This window comes from Fistularia commersonii, chromosome 13, assembly GCF_037954325.1.
Source record: "Fistularia commersonii isolate RoL2024-O1a breed Wild chromosome 13, RoL_Fcom_v1.0, whole genome shotgun sequence".
Lineage (NCBI taxonomy): Eukaryota > Metazoa > Chordata > Actinopteri > Syngnathiformes > Fistulariidae > Fistularia > Fistularia commersonii.
In genome coordinates, this window is record NC_141296.1 from 8,856,621 (window position 1) to 8,875,354 (window position 18,734).

At 36.4% G+C, this 18,734-nt stretch overlaps 1 protein-coding gene across 4 annotated transcripts in view; it reads right to left on the reverse strand.

The window, feature by feature from the left end:
- diaph2 (diaphanous-related formin 2) overlaps nucleotides 1-18,734 on the reverse strand; it is a 339,738-nt gene that overhangs the window by 311,217 nt on the left and 9,787 nt on the right. For 2 of the 4 annotated variants that reach the window (XM_086157744.1, XM_086157741.1), the window contains exons 3-6: nucleotides 17,632-17,664; nucleotides 14,745-14,921; nucleotides 8,423-8,527; nucleotides 3,387-3,407 (exon numbers count right to left, since the gene is read on the reverse strand). In XM_086157744.1, coding sequence (XP_086013870.1) covers nucleotides 3,387-3,407; nucleotides 8,423-8,527; nucleotides 14,745-14,921; nucleotides 17,632-17,664 — 336 coding nt within the window. The remainder of the gene's footprint in view (nucleotides 1-3,386; nucleotides 3,408-8,422; nucleotides 8,528-14,744; nucleotides 14,922-17,631; nucleotides 17,665-18,734) is intronic. The other 2 variants (XM_086157743.1, XM_086157742.1) reach the window with 2 other exon arrangements.

The following is an 18,734-nucleotide window of genomic DNA, read 5'->3' on the forward strand; positions in this document are numbered from 1 at the left end:
GCTGAGTGAACCTCCACTGTAGCAGCCATGTCTGTTCATTGGAGGAGTGATATAGACTGTTTCTATGATAGCCAGTTTGGCGCCAAACCCAATGTAACAAGCAGCATTGCATCTATCAGCACCTGTGACAGAGATAAGCTGCTCTTCATCAAGGACACATTTTATGGTCCCACGATGCTACACTGGGTCCTGTCATTCTTATAATGTCCACATAGTAATGATTTGAAAAATTCTAATTGAAGAAACAAAGGTGTTTTTCCTTGAAATGCACATCCTTCAATTTGGCGGATGACGTCACTCTGTCACTCTTTCATTGAATGTCTCTTTTCATAAACTCCAAAACAAATGATTTGCCAATAAGTATATTGAGCGAATATTTTAAAAGACCTTATTCTCTGACCTGTAGGTAAAGGGGAATAATAACACTAACATAGAAATAAAACCAGAGTATGGGAAAGAGCAAAATACCCATTAAAAAAAGACTGACTCCTGACTTTTCAGCTACATTTTCTGCCACAACCTTTCTCTTATTCAGATAACTTTTTATGTCTATCAGTTGAACTCTGAAGTATGCTTTCACCCACTCAACAAAACATGTTATTTAGACATTCAACCTGCGAAGTATTTTGCCTTGATCTTAATTTAAGAAAGAATCAATGGTGAACACTAGCTTAGGGCATGGGAGGTACACATGATTGATTAATTTTTCATTGTCGTTCTTTTAAAGCACCAAGGACATGTGCCACATCAAATCTGCGCAGTGCTCAGGACCCAGTTAAACCGCTTGCTTGAAACAAAAATCTTTTGAGGTATGCTGTTTTATAAGGTAAAGAAGAGAATGAACCTTGGAGAGTGCTTTGATTTCCTTTCAGACACATCATACTTTTTCCTTTTTAAAGGTCCTTTGTAAGCTTCTTTTGGCACACTGAACTAGCATGTGATTGAAGATAGAACAGGGGCAAGATTTGCTCATATCCATGAAACTGTACCTTTCCCCCTTGTTTCCCCTCTATCTCCATTTACAAATACCTGTTTACTGATTATTCTCTAATTTAATTCTGTAAGTTTTTATTCATCAAGCACTTTCTCCTTTGACAAATAAAGGGTCAAATGATTGGGGAAACAAATACACCTAAAATTCAATCACTGTACAAATATGCTGTAATTATTGAAAAACTGTGAATATTTAAGGATATTGCAAATGTGAAATACATGAAAGCCATTTTTGTGAGTTTTTTTTTTATTTTAGACATTTGAGGGGCAAATGGTAAGGTTTTACAAATAAAGATGTATTAGCATTATTAGTTCATGCTATTACCATTTATATTTTGATTTCATTTAGGGTTCTCTGTGGTCGATCAACCACTAAGAGGTTAATCACTTTGAACAGGAAAAACAATTTTACTCAGCCTCCTCTAAGACGGTTCTTTTCTTACAGCCCCAATACTCACTTTTTGTTCATTCCATTACTTGAGATTTATCATACTTTCGATCCCTCTGGGCAAGAGTAGTCCTAACTGAAAACCAGCTTTATCTCACCGGGTTCTCAGGTTTGAGTACCTTTGGCTGTTTAGTTAAATCCACATACCTACACATACATATTTATTGAACTTTGCTACAGTTGTCACTGCTTGACAACTGCTGCTAAGCCTCTTTACACAAAAAAGGCAGTTGTCTCTGTACATCTACAAATATTGATCCCATCACTATGGCTTGAATATTACTGTATTTTGACACAAAGTACGCACCCATATTTTCCCTCACTGATGTATACATGCTATTTCTCCATCACTTTGTGTCTCAGCAGCATTCTATCTGACCTGGAGAGCTTGTCAATGTTAGTGCAGAGAGATGGAAATCTGCTTCCACAGTAACACCGCAGGAGTGTTGATAGATTGTTACAGCATGGCCCCTGACTCCTGATGTAAATCACGACCTTTACTTGAAGGGATAGGGACTGCTAAAACTGTCATAATAGTCAGTCATGAGCTGCTGCAAAGAGTTAAAGTGGTCTGTTGGGATTGCTCTAGTATACCTGTAGGTATATATGCCTTTCACACTTCTTTTGATCCTGAGGGGAGGGAATATCTTAGCAGTGGTGCACATTTGCCTGCTAGTCTGACAGGGCTGGATCCAGTTTAGACCTTCTATTCCAACATCATTCTCAACAACCAAAGAGAAACCATCTAATACATTTCATGCTAGAGACTAAGGGGCTACACCTAAGTGTATATTTTATAAAACGCTCCCCATAGCGGCATGTGTCATTGTATGTTGACAGTGTAAAAATAGGAATCTGCCAGTAAGGCAGGGAGCCATAGTACAATGCGCCATCAGCTAACTAGGTTAAATGCCAAGTAATTCTTTCCTATTTCTGTGGGTCCAATTGATAATCCAAGTATTGCAATATGTGTAATATCTGTAGCGTATTCAAATATTGATGAAGTGATTACAAAGGCTGGAAAAGTATTGAGGACCCAGATCTCTGAAAACTTATGGTGGTGTCCGAGGGAAACTTCATTTTACACAGTATTTTGGACAAGCAGTCAAGATACACGCGGGGGTAATGATGTAAAAATTCCATTTAGATTCCATTTAACTGAGCATAATATAGCCATTGGTGCTGATCGAAAGCAACTCCATCCACATTATAACAACCAAAGCCAAAAAGCCCTCTCACATCACAAAGGACAAAGGACAAAAGCACAGAAAATGAGAGAAATGCAATGTTTACAATATCCCTTCGCAAAATATGTCAGAGTTGTTTGCGTTATTAGAGAATAAGGAAAACCCAGACCAGGTAAAAGTGTACTGCCCTGCCTTTTTTTTGGTCCATATACATTTTTCTTTAGATTTCTACATTATGTGCCCTTTAAAATGAATGGAATACCTTTCTAACTGGCAATCTACCAAGTGAATAGAAAATATGATGAAAATCTGAAATAAGAAAATAAAAACAATTCTGACAGCTAACTTTGACCTTTCATAGCTTAAAGATTGCATTGAAGCAATTTTTGGTCACTCAAACCTTTATTCAATCATAAATTCTCAGTATGCATCATGTCTCATACACGGGACAAAAAGCAAGTTTTGAACAAAAGGCCTCATAGCCCTGCCAAACTGCAGCTAGCCCACTGACTGCCTCTTACCGGAACTAAAACTAAAAAAGATGACTATGTCATTACTTCAATTACTTCCTCCAAACACAATGTGTGTGTGTGTGTGTGTGTGTGTGTGTGTGTGTGTGTGTGTGTGTGTGTGTGTGTGTGTGTACGTGTGTGTGTGTGTGTACGTGTGTGTGTGTGTGTGTGTTTATGCAGAAAAGGAATAAAGACATACAGAGACAGCACAAGATTCAGTAGCCGAATAAATAATGGAATACTTACCACAACTTTGCTCCCAGTTATCTGCATGCAGCAATCAGCGGAGAAGGTTAATGTGCAAAAAGACACAAACAGCACAATCATTAGTAGGCCAAAGACATCACTCCATTACATGATGAGGCATAAGCGTAACTAGAGTGGCTTCATAGTCTTCACACAATTTTAATACACTATACCACTGAAACCTTGACTATCAAGAACATTTGCTGCTGTGATTCTGAACATGATGAAAATGTTTGTTTGGCAACAACTGTGGAATTGATGATTAACATGTTAAGAATGCAAATATCAGCGTTTAGTGTCTAACCATTAAAAGGCAATTATATGACAATAAGTTAACAGACTGAGGGGGTACACCTTGCCACTCCCACTCAGTCATGATTTGCAATCTCAATTTGGTGCTGGTCTTACCTAGTCTACCCATTCAGCCTGCAAAGCGCCACTATTTCTCTGTATTGTTATCATTTTACCATGTTTGTCCACCTGTGATTCAAACATCTTTTGCTGGTCAGAGACCCAACTAATTTCACTAACGTTCCACCAAGCATATATATTTGTCACTGATTTCTTCCAAACAACAGGGTGAAACAAAAGGTCTCTCACTCACACACACACACACACACACACACACACACACACACACACACACACACACACACACACACACACACACACACACACACACACACACACACACACACACACACACACACACACACACACACACACACACACACACACACTGTGATTGAGTTCAGAAAAATCTTGCCTCTATGCTGACTGCTCTAAGCTAGCTTTATGACAGCCAAGGTATGCAATTTAACATAATTTGGATTATGAAGAAATTAAAACTATAAATCTGTATTAATTTTTTAATCTATTTTGTTTCGCAGAAAAGGCTCTTTAGACCACTTGAATGAGAAGGACAACATGTTACAACATAGTAATCTATGTGGAATTTTAAAATACTAATGAATGACTTCTACGTAAAATGAAGGAACGAAAATGTGTATATCATTGTCCTCCCCAAATCTACTTTTCCTTGTATTTTATTGTAACCCTCCTATCCATGTTCCATTAGGTTATGAAAACCATAAACTTTTGTATGTGATGCAATAAGACCCACAGTACTTTTTACTCCATCTATCCACCTGTCTCCTGCCATCTGCTGTGAATACAGCATATTCTTGTCTGACACACTTATTTTACATACATACGCTGACATATTTTTACAATCTGAACAGTGTAAGCCAGACATACGGATTCACACTAACATAAATTGCATCTTAAATATTTTCCACAGTTGATACCTGAACCACATTTCTCACGATAGCTCTCAGAACAGCTCAACTAAAGAAAAGAAACAGTCTTGAGTCTGCACAGACAGCAGTCAGAGCAGCTTGTAGGGGAACTGTATGGTTAAGCAAATTCATATATTCATTATATATTCATATTCATATATTCAGTAAACTAATAGCTAAAAAAAATACAGCTATAAAAACCATCCTTCATTTCCCCTGTTTTAGCTCTTTGGCTGCAGCTGAGACGATATATCTGATAACAAGCAGGAGAATATCCAGTGGTATTGAGCAATTATCAATCCAAAGAGATAAGTTACTGTTTTCCCAAAATAATTTAGGCAGTTTAATGACTGGTGCATATTCATGGATGGATGAATGGTAAAAAATAAAGGCAGAGAGAAATTGACAAGTTTTCATGCAAAACTGATAGGTTTGCAAGGAAATAAGAAAAAAAAGACACAAACTGACATTTTGAGACACAGCTCAATTTGAAATTGAAAGGGTCAAAGTAGTAATCTCCCTTCAAATGATTTTACTTTGTGTTTGGGGTAATTTTTCAGACCCCTGCTGGGGCACCCAGGCAAAGAAGAGAAGTATTCTCAGTCAAAAGCCAAATTCAAATTCAAATGACGTGATTTGTCCCCTGGGGACAATTACTAGGTAAGTAGAACAGTCTTGTCATGCAATGGACAAGTGAAGAATGTGTTATTCATTAATGAGGATTGGAAAGAGGCAATTGGCTTTGACACCAAGAAATATTCCTGTATTATTTGGATGCATGCACGCATACATACATACATACACATATATATACACAAATATATATACACTCATACACTATATATGTGTGTATATATATATATATATATATAGGAGTGTCTCAATAATCATTGTGATAAAGATCTCCATCTTATGTAATGCAATTTAAAAAAAAAAAAATTACTTTTACATGATATTCTAATATTTCAAGATAGGATTTTTGTGTTTTCTGAAGATGTAAGCCATAATCAGCAATCAGTTGATTTATAATAAATTAAGAATATATATGACATTTTTGTTTTTGTAAATGCATTAAGAAGATAAAGAACTTAATCACAATATTCTAATTTTCTGAGACAGCCCTGTATATATATCCTTGTGTATATGTGTACATATATATATATATATATGCATACATGTATACATTTTTTTTTTTAATTTTTATTTTTTGCTGAAAGACTTGCTTTCTGTAATTTTTTGTTCAAAATACTTAAGGGGACATGCAGCAACAGGAAAAAAAAATGGGTCAACAAAATGTGTGGCGGCAGATTTCTTCAGAAATAACAGATCTAAACCCCTGTCTCAGATGTGTTTTAGTCTATGATGAATAGGGAATGTATTGGGAGAAGGATATATGTCAATAGCTAAGGTCTGAGGTTTGATATGCACACAGGAGGGGTACACTTTTGATTCGATTGTTCTCCAGCAAACACTGAAAAACAATATGCTCATGTGAAACCATTCTTATCTTTATTTTGTAAAACATTATCTTAGGACATGCAGTCAATAGCAAAACAAAAATGGAAAAAATAAAGCAAGCCCCTTCAAAGCCAAACTGCAAATATCGATGGCGATCTAATTCTTTGAGAGAAAGAAATTCAGAGAATAATGGTGAAAGAACAGTACAAAAAGAACACATCACACACAGAATGCAACAGACCCTTTACATCCCTAATACATACTGCATGCTGCTAAATAAAAACAAGCAAAATTATTCCCAATAATGCCTTTAAAGAAATTAAAAATTTAGTCTATTACAGGATGAATTTTACCAATAATATAAAGGATTCATTCTTCTTTTATCCCATAAATAATAAAGAGAAACAATAAATATATTAATGACTTAAAACCATAGTGAAATTAAGGTGACTGAGGTTTTACAGTTCCCCCTCCTATAATCTGGAATGACCGTTTGGAAAAGTCATTAGAGTAAGTCAGATTTTTCTTTCAAACTCTAAGAATAGACATGTTTCAAGACATTGGCATTTGACTTGTTTTTTCAGGACATCAGCACAAGCCTAGTTGGGAATGGACAATAATGGCCAGTGAAATGGACCAATGGTTCCTATAAATCATGATTAGCATTGCAGAGATATGGATCCCTTTTTTAAAATGTTGCTTCTGTTCCTAATATGCTAATCACATGCTGGTGGCAAATTACTTTATTATTTATATAATTAACATCGACTTTACACTGAGAGTTGAATGGACAGCTTTCCAATCAGGTTAAATTAACCTCATCAACAAGCATTATCACATTTGAAAATATAATTTCACAATATAAACAGAGCCATGTGCAACTAAAAATTGATGGTTGACAAATGTCTTTATCATTGCATCAGGATTTCTCCTTATAGTACAGATCAATCAACTCAATAGTGTTTCCATGATCTCTACATGAAACAGTCAGTACACTTCACAAGACTAGGCGCTAACGACTATCTATGTCAAAACATTCATAACATAAGGACAATGAAATTTAATAAATAAAAAATAGAGGGAATGTAGGCTAAAGGCACTTCAGCATCATCTTTACTTTTCAGACCCAGGGTCTTCCCTTTGGTATGCAAAGATAAGAAATCACTGACATTTTACCCTCCATGTCCTGCAGAAGTATAAATGTAATTACTGACAGTGCTGGCAGACATCACTTTTGTTATACCTCCTTTGACAAGAGATTAAAGGTTTCATTCAAATAGAATATCATTGCTCATAAAGTCCAATGGTCAATAATGCCAGTGAATTAGCTTAATGATGATGAGGTTAATAGATTATGATGTCAAGCAATGGCAAACAATTTTTGAGAGACAAGTGACAAGTGATTTTTCATCTCACAATGTTCGCAGTGTTGTCAACTAAAGTTTTCAACCTCCAATTAAGGATTACAATCAGAACATTTTTACTGCCTTGGTGGGTTTGAGAGGTGATCAGCCTCTTGATTAATTTTCAGCTAATTTCAGAACTAGTTGGGTGAGGTGACTATGAAAATGCAAACATTAAAAAATCTGTCAGAGAAGCTCAGTTAATAAACCAGTCAAAACACTGTACCCGAGTTGCCAAATAGCCCTATCCAGCTGATGTTTACTGGAAATACTGATTAAAAAACAGTAAACGTAAAGCGTCCAAAAAAATTTTGCAAATAACTCCTGACAATAGTCAGCAAAATCATGTTTAATTTCCTCCATATTTAAGCAACTTAAAAGCAAATTATTTGTAAAGGATAACAAAGCTATTAGTTATTTTCACACAAATATTTGCTGCCTTTTTATTTCAATAGACCTGTTAGACCATACCCCTAAAAGAAATTATTAAACCAAGCACCTCCAGCACATAATAAATAGTTGCATGCAGGTAAACAACCAAACAATAATTTACATGCAAGCACATGATTGCACAAGCAGGGACCACATACATATTATTGAATAAGTGGCAATAGTTTCTAACGAGTGATGCCCTACAAGAACAGATAGCAGCACAATGTGGAAAAAAAACTCAATTGCACTCAAAGACTTGGAATTAAAGCATGAGGATTGGAGTGATGGCAGATTGAAGTGTGTGAGGAAAAAGAAGCCATACTGTGAAGCACAGCATCAAGTTATACTGATTTGTGAAAGCAATGGGGAGCAACAATGTATTTTAGCCCATCAACTACAATTAGTCATAACACACTTTGCTACTTTGGTGAGTTCCTTGACTTACAGATTTAGCAGTCGCTGAGATATACTGGACCACCATCTCACGTTTGGTGCTCAGATCTTTTCCACGAAGTGGGGCTTTTCGGTCTTCATTTAGATTCATGTCCTCCTAGACAAGATCAGAAGGAAAGACAGAAAAACAATTTACTTGTGACCCTGACTGCAGGTGAGGTGATATATAATTCTAATTAATTAATTAATGGCTTAATGACTAGCAAACCTATGCTTTAGTAAAACTATTTGTTATTCATTGGGAAAAAAATGAGATCAAAAGTCCAAGATTTGAAATATGAGTCCATCACACTCACTTATGAATAATTCATGCTACACTGCAAGCTATCATCTCAATGAAATCTATTTAAGAAAAATACCCGCATTTAAAACCCTCCAGTTTTAATCACTGTAATTTCCAAGGTAGTTTCACAAACCCAACTTTCTCAAATGTACAATTCACTCTATTCCTCCTTATGCCCTTTTGCGTGATATCCTGTCCTTCTGCAAATGAATAAGCTCTTTTTAACATCTTTCTTTTTCAAAACGACAAGGAAAAGCAACGGGGAAAAAGGTAACAATAATTAGTCCTTGAAATAACAGTAGCAAGGCTACAGCAATATAAACCAGGCAAAATGAACAAGAGAGCAAAATCAAACAACACTGCCTCTATTGAGGCCATGCAATCATCAGATATGCAGGACAAGCACTATCTTTGTGTTATTGGGACTATTATCTTTGTGCTACTTTAATTCTGCATCACAAAAGAGGTCTTTCATGTGAAAGACATCAGGGGATGTAGCAAAGGCTGGACAGAGCACACTAAAAGCTATGGAAGGACATGATGATTAGAATGGAGGGGGATGTTTATTAGAACCACTCTCAAAGACATGTCTACGATGAACAGAGGGAAAAACATCCTTCTCAGAGTTTCGTCGCAATCAAGCAAAATTTCTAGCACCATGCTGCCCTCTGTTGGAGTCCTAACATGCTCAATTTTACTTGCTTATTAGGGTATTTGATAGGATTCTCTTGCAAATTACCATGTGCATTGAGCAAACAAGAGACAACAAATGCTATAGTCAATATAGTCATTAACAGTGGCAGTCAATTGCTTGATAACCATGCATGCAAGCTACTTGAATTTACATTTTCACTTTAAACAAAAATGTGGAAACACAAATGAGTGACCTATTAGAATGACTGACCAACAATACACCTTGCCGACTACTGTCACTGCAGAGCATAAAAACAGCTTTTATCTTGCATACAATACTGAGCAATTAGAAAAATGGAAATATTCAAGTGTTCTTTTTTGTTTTTTCCTTTTTTGTTGGAGGCTGTGGGTGTAACTGCGCAGCTTGAGTGTCACTGAATGTTTACATCCTCATTTGAAATGTTCACACTGTGGGATGATCGAAGACATATTCTATTGTATGCTCTTGCCCCATTTTCCCCCTTTGCGACAGTATGTCAGATTCATGGTAATATGTTCATACAGACATGAAGATTTATGAAAAAAATATTGGAGGGAAAAAACATCTGAACCCCCTAGAGGTCACAGACCTCCTGTTGAGGACCTCTGATTTGAAGGACGCAATAGGGCTAAATGGGGTTTACAATGGAGTTGTAAAACACAAAATGAAACCAGGTTAGGCAAAGATGCCCAACAAATTTTAGAATTTACCGCTATAAAATACAGAAACAAAGCACGGTAAAGTTTTTGAATGTTTCTTTAGTCCACAAGCACAAAATGCTGTCAAAACCTTTCGAAAGGCACTGATGTTAGCTTCGGACATCATCCTTGGAGGTAGTGTCCAAAGTGGTAGTGTCCATCTGCTCACCAATATAGGCTCAAGGTCACAGGATATTGAAAAATGGCTATCATCCTAAGTGCGTGAGACTAAAAGAGAAGTCCAAGAAATTATTATATGATATACTGAACAAATTTTCAATGGAGAAAAAAAAACTTTGTGTATCTTATTGTGTATCTTACAATCTAATTGATCATTATGACATCAATAACTTCTGAAAACTGGCTTCACTGCCTGGATACATGATCAAGATGCTGAGGGATTACTTGGTTGTTGTTTTTTCCCCCAGATGTTTATCTTCCAGTGAATGTGTATAAAACCTCTAAATTGCCACAGTACACTTATAATTTGTATTTTTTTTTTTTTCTTAAGCTTCTCAGTATCTATTATCAGCTAAATCCTACCCACTGCCTCAAGAGAAAAAGGATACTCAAGGACTACCAATTCTAAGTGACTAATATACTCACTAATATTGCTGAAAACAGTTCTGTACTTTTGGGCCCAATAGACTGAAAAGCCCCAATGCAAACCAGGAATTTGGAGAAAGTAAAACCTTCAGAAATGTTTGTTTTTGTCAGTGTGTTAATTATCCTTTTTACGATTGGTGATAAAACATTATTATATTGATATAGTATTTCCTGCAATGAACTCTTCTATTAGAAATCTCTTGCGATAATTCAAGCTGAATTCTGAGAAATGCATGAATCACACATACCCATGTAATTAAGCTATTTGATGAGAGACTACAAGCTGTACAATCTTTGAAAGTGCAATAATCAGATGTGGTAAGTGCACACACTACACCTTCTGAAAGCAGTGCAGAAAGTAAAACTAACATCCATATTATCTCCCCCTGTAGCCCTATGAACATACTTCCTATCAATAGTTTGCTTCAAAAAAAAGACTTTTACCTTCCCACTGACTTAGTTCTTCCTATATTTTCCCTTTGATGACCTTTCGGTAATAGGCTATGTGCCATTTAGGCAACACAGTGTGAGGTGTAAACCACTTTGCAGAGGAAAAATATTTTCACTTTCTCTGAGTCATTAATGCACAGTATGTGGTCTAAGTAATCCGACATGGGTCATTCCTTCATTTGAAGTTTCTTGGCCATGTGCAGCTGCAGAATGTCACAAAATAAAAACAAGAGAGAACAGAAAGGCTGTGAAGACACAGGCCAAATAAAATGTATGTTGTATGAGATAAAAAGAGGCAGATAAAAAAATAACAGTTAGATGTTGAAGTGAAGATAGTTACACCAACGGAAATTACGGACCACTGTCATTTCAACGTGTGTGTCACAAAAAAATATAAGTTTATGGAAGAAAGTAGTGATGGCTTAAAAAGTACACAAGTAGATAACCTTTTTTCTTTTTTACTTAATTACTATAATCACACTTCTCAACCGAGATAGTCAAGGCCTGTCAAAAGTCAAGGCACCAACCAAGCCTTCGATTTCATCTGTCACCGAGCAAATTGAAGCCTAGGTTTAATGTCATACCACTGTGAGCACAAATATGGTAATTGAAAGGTGAACTGAGTGACAGGGATGAGCATCCAGGCAAGAAAACACTGTGTAATAGTCTAATGGAAACCAGGAGTATTGCTGACATTTCTATTGCTTTGGTTATATACACCATTGTGTGTCAGAAAAAAACCCAGGCACCCTGCCAGACACGCACATACACACCTAAGAGACATAATCTACAACTGTATATAGAACCTGTGTAATAAAACTGAAGTAATTTAGGGTTAGCTGAGAAACAATTGACAAATGTCAATCCTGCAAGAAATGAGGCCCAAAGGGCTCGATCTGAATGGCATGGTAACATTTTACTTTTTGCTTTTTTTTTGTCAGGATAGTGAGCTTTGATCTAGTAACATGACTAATTGTAACACAATCGAGCAAGCAGAATAAAAAAGCATGACTAAATTTAATTTTATCTAGTTATTGCAAACACCCCAGAGTAAAAAATACTGAAGACCACCTATGGTAGAACTGATAGGCTTTATATCAGTCTGCCAGTTTTGTCATTTATTAGGAACTGAAGGCCATGAATCACTGAGGGAGAGGCTCTGCATTCACTAATGCGTAGATTCATCGCCACTCCCCTGACTCCCTTAGAGAGCAGAACAGTGCTTGAGAGAGTGATGAGAAAGAAGGCATACAGTTGTTTAGCATGAACCTAGCTTTACCAATGATGAGTGCCTCCAAAGACAGGAAAAGACAAAGCAAAAATTTACAACGCAGAAGATGCTCGGTGTCGTAGTTTTGTACTGTAATTTGCCCCTTCTAAACGCCACATAAAGGGGATATGACAGTGCATTTATTACATGTTCTATTTGGTAGTTACAATTGCAGTGTTCCATGATGTCTGCCACAAGCAGTGGCAGAAATTATCCTTTTGACCAGCTCAAAAATAAAAAACAATTTTTAAACTTAATGATTAGAAAAATTATTTTACATACAGTCTGCAGGGTCTGACTAAACACCTTTCCATCGTTTTTTGTCATTGTTGCACTTAAATTAAATGACAATTTTCTGAATTTTTTGGCAATTTGTAATAATTTAATTTGAAGCAAGTTCAATCCACTTTTCATTAATAAACAGAACAATGTAATGTAAAAAACAAACTCTACAACTACTAATAAATGTACCTGACAATAGCTGCACGCGGACAGAAAAGTTCGAAGTACAAAATTCTAAAAATTGTCAAGCTCAAATTTTATTCGAGGAACTATCCTACCCAGGGGAGCCTTCTATTTTGTGTGATGCATGTATCTATGATGTGTGTATCTTAAGCGTCAAGCTCAAAAACAAGCCTCAGCGAAAAAGAGGAAGACATCATGGACAACATGGAGAGCCATATTGCAACAGCATTAATGGTCTGCATTATGGGAATAATTACCATGTACTATCAAATGGGTTTAAGTGTATCTATTTTCTCCCTCCACTGCTTACAGTGTGTCACAAGTCAAAAGAAGAGCTACACCGAGTGACAAGAGTTTCTAAAAGTGGAAGTATCTGCCTGCTTACCTGCCTCAGAGTAGGAGCTAAAATGGTTAAAGAAACTGAGGCCCATGGTCCCTAGTTCCGATGCTTTCCGAATGCACAAAAACAGCTCAGTTCCTGAACAGGTTACAGGAACAGCAAAAAGTGCAAAGGGAGCTAATATGATATACATATAGCATACTTTATAACACCTACATTCAGAATATGAACTACAGGACAAGATTTAAAACAGGATTCATCCACAACTTTTGAGAGACACCTGATCTAGATGTTAATATTTTGGGGGGACTTGGCCAGCAGTTCAGATAAAGCACTGGCGGGGACATCTTGTATCTTCAGAGCCTTAGCTCATGCTCTGTTCCAGATGAGGTTCCTTATGGCAGCCTGAGCACCACTGTCTGCATTATCAGAGCCATCTCTGTGGCTTCAATCTTCTATAGGGAGGGAGTTTCTCAGAATGCAGGGGGCTTTCATGATTTAGCCTGCTGTTGTAGAAGACTTTCAACCAGTGTTGATACATTCTACAGTAGAGACCAAAAATAAGTAGCCGAGATATGTTGTGCTGTTGAATAGCTATAATTGAAAATCTGGTGACATTATGACTGTAATTTCCTTGACAAGGAAAGATAAAAAAGATCCTTAAACCCCAAATGCTATCAACACAAATGACATCTGTCCTGAGTTTGGACATCCTAGGTGCCATGTTAATGGTCCGTTCCCATTGTAAAATTGGGTAATGCAGCAACCATTACTGTTGCATTTCATCCATCCAAATTTGCCGTGTTCCTTCATAGCATTTCTTTTGGATATGGTATACAGGATGCCCCTCATTTGTGTGCTATAATTTTTGACTACGCTTGAAATACTAAAATTCTTTCTTTAGATGCAAGGGGTAGGACTGTAGTACCCAAATTATTATCCAGTGTCCAAATTAAACTGCAAGTATATCTTTTGCATTTACACATTACATTTGGTTTGTTTTTTTACATGCAACCAACAGCAAATGCAACCAAAATGCATTACACATGAAACACATAACCTACACTGCAACTAATTATGGATTATGGAAGCTCTTCCAGCTGAGTGCACCCAACCCCTCTTACAGGTGGATTAGACTTCATGTCTGAACGTAGGCACTACGTAAAGCTGGAAAAAAAATCTCTTGCCACTGGTACCAGAGCACCATCAAGCCTACATACTTTCTCCTGCTTTAAGTGTCTCCTTGATGATCAAGGGCTCATATTCAGTCATCTTGGCTGAAACTGAACAAAATATGCTTGGCATTGGATGACTTTTGGCCATTGGAGGGGGGTAAAAGAATGAAACTATGAGGAACAGAGGTCTGATGGAACTATACCACACGAAAATTCAGAAAGCAATTAAAAACAGTTTTGTGTCAAGTATCATCTTAATCACTGCCAATCTAAACATCAGAAATTCAAATACATTTAATTTGACTACCTTACCACAGATGAAAAAGGCAAATGAAAAAGAGATAAATATCTTACCATCATCTTTTCAAAGAGGTCAATAATCTCCTTTTCTGAGAGGTTCATGGAGCGTTCATCAAAGAATGGCTGAGGAATAGGTAATTCAGCCTGGGTAGACAAGGGGTCAGTAGGATGCTGTATAAGGGGCTTCTCCTTCTTCATTCCTGTTTTTCTGAAACTGGTGATACGATCACGCTATAAGGGGGGAAAGGGTTTGAGATAATGAGATACTGCTTGACAAACGATGAAGTTAAAGTTCCATCAGCTTTAAGGCTATTAATTTTCAGTAAATGACACTACTCTTGTTCAAGGAGTGCTACAAGTAAATGATTTTGTTCTTTTTGCATTAATTCAGCGATGAACTACTACTTGCTGGTGTTTTCACTTAACAAAAATGTCATTGATATTTTCATTAATCTTTCTTGGTAATGTGATATGGAACATTTGGACTATGTGAGTCACTTACCTTCCAGCCCAGAGCACTTCTACAAAAGCAGACATAGTATACGCTCCTTCAAAAACTGTTTTCCTTGTTCTTCACCATGAATTCTTATTACCCACATCTACTTCATTGTAATATATACTGTACAACCCTAGAAACAATCAACTAGATGGCAGCTTAACAGAAAACTTTTTCAATATATAATATTAACATTGATCATTAGGCTAAAAGGCTCACTATGGTCACAATTCTCACTTTTTCCCCAAAGCAAGACATATTGGCATTGATACATCAGTCTCTCCCCAAACCTCAAGTCCATCCAGAAGACATGTTTGTCAAAGCATTGTCAAAACAATAACATGCTGTTAAGTCTTAATTAAGTTTCTCAGATTAACTTTTCAAGCTTTCCTTTCAAGCCTTTAAAAGGATTTTTGAAGTAGTTTTCCTTATTTACCTAAAGGTCAGTGACGCAAACCTTAGATTTTATATTTTCAATAAAGGTGGATACATTTTTTAATCAGATTCCAAGTCACCGTTATTCACAAGATATAGATTTTAAATTCAGCCAACTTGGACACCGTGACTTTCACATCCCACTTATAATCAAGATTAAATAAATTCTAAAAAAGATTACAACATATAAAAACAGTATAGCAAAAACAGTAATACTGTATTGAAATTGGAAAACAATGACAAATTATGTACAGTAAAATTTCATTTACCATTAAACCCAACATATTACTCTTGTGACATAACATTCTAAGAGGTATAAAGAAAATGTACATCGTGAGATACTTTCAATAGCATCAAGTTCACTTAAGTTTCCCACCAACAGCAGAAAATATTCAGATATATGCTGGACAGTTTAGTATGAAAACAAAACAATAACCACATGCCATCAACATTAGTAAAGTTTAGTAAAGTCGAATATGACATGCTGGAGGAATGCATACAATGGCATGAGATACTATTCAGACTCTTTTCAATTATAAAATCAATTTTAATTTACTAAGAAGAGTCAGTTGAATCCATTGAAAAACAAAAAAGATCATAAAAAAGACAAACCTTACCATTCCACCTAATGAAACTAAGAGCAGCCCCAACCGTGAAAAAAGTATTACAGCATAACATAGTTAATATTAAGCATATCAAAAAGTTATTGGTATTGATTGCTGATTTCTTCATGAAGAGATTGCAACTGTAGTCTAACTTTGGAGGACATTCTTGAAAAGAAACTAGGTGGAGCTTGTCTTATTTAGTACTACTGACATAATAGCTGGTTACTTTCTAGGTTGTTTATATAACATTTTTTTCCTTGCATTAATTAGTCATACATTTAATGTAGCCTTATCAATACAATAATTCCATAGCTTTGTATGAACGCTTTGTTCCCATTACTTTTTATGAAAAATGTATGCATTCTTAATTTGCTTATTTCTAGGTTGTCCATAATTCCAAAAACACACCGACATCTCTGCAATATTCTAGGGCCTACTAATATACACAGCGGTAACTACACAAGAGCAGTGCATTGCTAACTATAAGCTGAGACTCTGTTGTCTTAATTCTATAGTACAATTTCATACTGCGGCAACTTTCCCTTGAAAGTTGCTCCGTAATTAATGAATTAGCATTAATCTGAAACTGGCTTTAACAGAGATTCAAAAGTAAGAACATGACTGCTACAGTGACCATTTTGAAGTTACAGTATGTATAAACCTTCTGTAGAAGAAGAGGGCCAATCTAAATTGAAATGCAGACAACCAGCTAAATGGATTCAACCAAAAATAAATGACTAAAGATAGAGAGCACAAGGTACAGGATTCTGTGGTCAGTTAAAAATGCTGAACAGTTTCGCCCTGGACTGACAGACTTCCACAAGCAAAAGATTTGTGCTCTGTGAATGTATCTCATCAGCACCTGCTATTAATGGTCAAAAAGGAAAATTTGACGATTTGACCTATTAACGGTCAAAAAGGAAAATTGTCTGAATATTTTTCCGTAGCCATTGTACTGTATGATGACGACAAAGTAAGACATAATGATGTTAAAGAGGAAATATTTCTGAATGGATCAAACATAGAACCAAAGATATTAATGAAAGTGGACATACCAATCCATGTATATTTTAGAAAAGATAAGAAACTAAATGAGATTTGGGCTCCAAAACTTTCATCCGAAAAAAAGTGCTCCTGGACAGTCCTTCATAGCAGCACAGAGAAAAAAAAAAAACATGAAAACACCAGAGGCAGATTGTTATTTTACCTTTGCTTTTTGTTGCTCTCATGTACACATACACACCTTATCCTGAATTTATTGTTATTTTTGTTTGAAATCATTTGATTCTAGTGTGTTTAATCCATCCATTTAATTCAGTGAAAAAGTAACATGCAGCCATGACAACACATGGAATGAAGTTGTAAAATTAAAGTAAACAAACCAAAATTGAACCCAGCACCTTACCATATCATCTGCCAATGTTTTTATGTGTATGTTCTGTTGGGAGGAGGGCAAAGCATAAATGACAGAAAATGACAACACCCAAACATGCACAACAGATCCCCATCTGAGGTCAATTCACATGAACGATATATCTAGGATATTGTCTCCATTTCCTGTTTGAAATAAAAACTCAAGTGGCATGTGTAAATAAAGTGATGGTAATGAGCAATCCCTGGATTGTACGTTCCATGTAAGGTGCACAAACATCCGAAGGACACTTGAGACATCCATCATTGGCTGCTTATCCTGCACAGTCACGTATCCCACCTGCCATCCTGCGAGAGGTAGGGTACACCCTTGACTGGTCACCAGTCAATTGCAGGGCCACATGTACAGACAACCACTCACTCACTCATTCAGGGCTATTTACCCAGTTTTTTCCAATTAACCTGCTGCTGTGGGAGGAAACCAGAGATCCCGGAAGAAACCCACACAGACACGGGGAGAACATGCAAACAAAAACGTCTCATTATCCGAATTGAACCAGGGTGCTTCGTGCTGTGAGGCAGAGGCGCCACCCCACATACGCCAAGCAATTAAGAGCTAATCGCACATCCACCTGTGTTTACCGGTAATTTATGCATTTCTTCAGTTAATTTCAAACCATGTACACAACACTAGAGCCTGACAAAGCACCTCACCTAAACATCTTACATTTTAAATGAGTGAATCTGAAGGACAGTGTTCCATTTAAATCAGGGGTGTCAAACTCACTTCTCATGTCGGGCCACATACAGCCTAGGTAGATGTCAAGTGGGCCGGACCATTAAAATAATGGCATACTCAGCAATAAATAACCAAAATATGTCTTTCCTCTCTTTTGGTGTAAAGAAGTACAAGGACATTAGGAAAATCTTGTAATTTAATGAACAATCCCTTTACAAAACATTTCATGAAACACCTCATATTTCCTTAGACAAAAGTGCAATTTACTTTTATCATTCACATGTATGCATTGCAATCACGTGATCATGCGATCCCACTGATTGCACAAAGGCACAAAACTTTAACAAGTAATTGGTATTGAAAAATATAGCAATGCACTTTGAGATTAAATGAGACTT